The sequence below is a fragment of the Drosophila persimilis genome, unplaced genomic scaffold (genome assembly GCF_003286085.1).
Source record: "Drosophila persimilis strain 14011-0111.01,24,50 unplaced genomic scaffold, DperRS2 tig00001210-arrow-arrow-pilon, whole genome shotgun sequence".
NCBI classification, from domain to species: Eukaryota; Metazoa; Arthropoda; class Insecta; order Diptera; family Drosophilidae; genus Drosophila; species Drosophila persimilis.
Window position 1 is genome coordinate 264,224 of NW_020825438.1, and position 2,155 is coordinate 266,378.

Here is a 2,155-nt window from a genome sequence, read left to right on the forward strand (position 1 = left end):
AAAATTAAAATGAAACACTTATTAAAAAATACAAAAAATAATACAAAAATTGATGAATTAAGTAACGGTAATAATTGCTCAATTTAGCAGAGAGTATAAATAAAGAATTATACGTTAAGTAATAATTTCAAAATGCAAACACCCTTTTGATTTTTGGCTAGCTGGAAGGCCAGCTGGCTGGCTGCCTAGCTGGGGGTGCGTGTGGTCCGATAGTAATCGATAGTCATCGATAGGTGCGCATCCAATGCGCATGTCCTCGACCTGGACTCGTGTCAGTTCCATTGACAGCTTCTGCAGCTTCAAGTGTATATACCTGGGGATAGACCTCGCGACAATTAGGACCTGCTGTAGTGGCAAATGTATCCATAATGAAAACCGAAATTCAATAAAATGTTGTCCGCCCTGCGTCGGAAACTTCGGTTTGGAATGCAGCGAACAGTTCTCATTGCGGTCCTGCTGGCGGTGGGCCTATTCAGCTATGCCTTCCTCAACCTAAAATTCTGCTTCAAGCTCATGTCGCACAGGAGTCTCAATCTCATGGTGAGCCCTAAGAAATTGCATACTAAATACATACATATGTACGAGTATATCCCTTCATACATTTACCCGTCTCTGTCGAAACAGTGCCAGAAGTTTGAGCAGCAGGAGTACAGTGGCTCGCTATGCGAAGAGCTATGCGGGGCACAGTCGACATTCGACAACTTCCAGTGTCCGCTGAATGACATGAAGACCATTCTGTTTACGGCCGAAAAGAATGGTGATATGTATGCGGTGAAGGTAGGTCGCGTATCTGGCAATATCGGGGCGTTGTCATGCCTACCAATTCCGTTCATAACTCCGTTTTTGCAGCTGGCCAGGCACAACGATGACGAGTTGAGCTGGAAGAACACCAAGGGGGAGTCGATTTACCCAAAGATTGAGGAGTTCCATGAGATTGTCAAGCTACACATTATACTCGCTTACAATGTCACCCTCGACGATAACATGGTGGGCCTCTGAGCAAGGTCCAAGGGTTGGTCCATGGCTAACTTTTTTATGTACATATTTTCAGATACGCGCCTTGGTCAACCAGGAGATTGCCGATGACAACTCCCAGCAGATGGTCAGCTTCTGGCGATTGTTCAAGGATAACAACTACATGATGGGGAAGCTTTTCGACGAGGAGTCTGTATTCCCAGCAGTACTCGGGTCTTGCGGGCCCTACTATGCCACCGAAGGACTGGAGATAGTGCAATCGAATCCCAGCATTATGCAGTACTTGTGAGTACATTAGAAACCCTTTTGTCCTCCCTCTCAGCTTTTCAATGTATTTTTTCAGAGCCTCTAATCGGCAGCAGCGTCTAAAGCACGCTCTCAACATCATGGAGTACATCTTCCGCATGGACGAGATGAAGCCAGAGCCCTTGAAAATGTGCAAGATGCAGGTGAATCGATTTGGCACCACGCCCGAGCGTCGCCTCAAGTACCAGAGCGCCGAGCACGTGTACGTCGAGAGTCAGCTGGACAAGCGCCTGTCCCGCGGGGTGAAGTGCCAAAGCGACAAGGACTGCCACTTCCACTCCTGTCGCGGAATGTGCAACGAGGAGCGACATGCTTGCACCCACATCCAGCAGAACAACAACTTCCAGATTTTTTGTGAACACATACTCCTGGGCGGCGGAACCTTTCAGCCTGGACTCTTGAGTGGTGTGCGGCTCACGCGACCCATGCAGAAGGTGGTGAAAATGTGCGTGCAGCCGCCCAAGGAGCACCAGGTGCCAGGCCGCCACCAGGCTCCAAATATGCAGCTCGCCGTGCGGCTCTACAATGATCTGAAGCAGCTGTACCAAGCGGCGGCGGCGGCTGCAGGAAACGAGGCTGGCGAGGACGGACCCGGACCGCGTCAGATTGAGGATCAACGCAGCGACTAACTGGAATAGTAGAAAGTAGATTAATTGCTGAGCAGCTTTAGACGACAGCTTGCTCAAAACTGATAGCATTTTTTACAAGTAGTTTTAATTAACATAATTAATGACTAAAAATCTAACTAAACCAGATATCAGATGACTTAAGAATGCTTAAATTAATCATTGCATACTTTCGGGATTGGCTGGCTCCCAAGTTAACGTAATCCTTGATGTCAATCAGGTTTAAAACGATCTGAGATATAGCCTTC

At 47.6% G+C, this 2,155-nt stretch overlaps 1 protein-coding gene across 1 annotated transcript; it reads left to right on the top strand.

The window, feature by feature from the left end:
• The first annotated feature begins 305 nt into the window (after nucleotides 1–305).
• On the top strand, nucleotides 306–1,910 carry LOC113566895 (protein FAM69C). Its single transcript, XM_026994058.1, has 5 exons — nucleotides 306–540; nucleotides 625–777; nucleotides 850–987; nucleotides 1,052–1,260; nucleotides 1,319–1,910. Exons 1-5 carry the CDS (start codon nucleotides 391–393, stop codon nucleotides 1,908–1,910), a joined length of 1,242 nt encoding a protein of 413 aa, XP_026849859.1. The 5' UTR covers nucleotides 306–390.
• The last annotated feature ends 245 nt before the right edge of the window (nucleotides 1,911–2,155 follow it).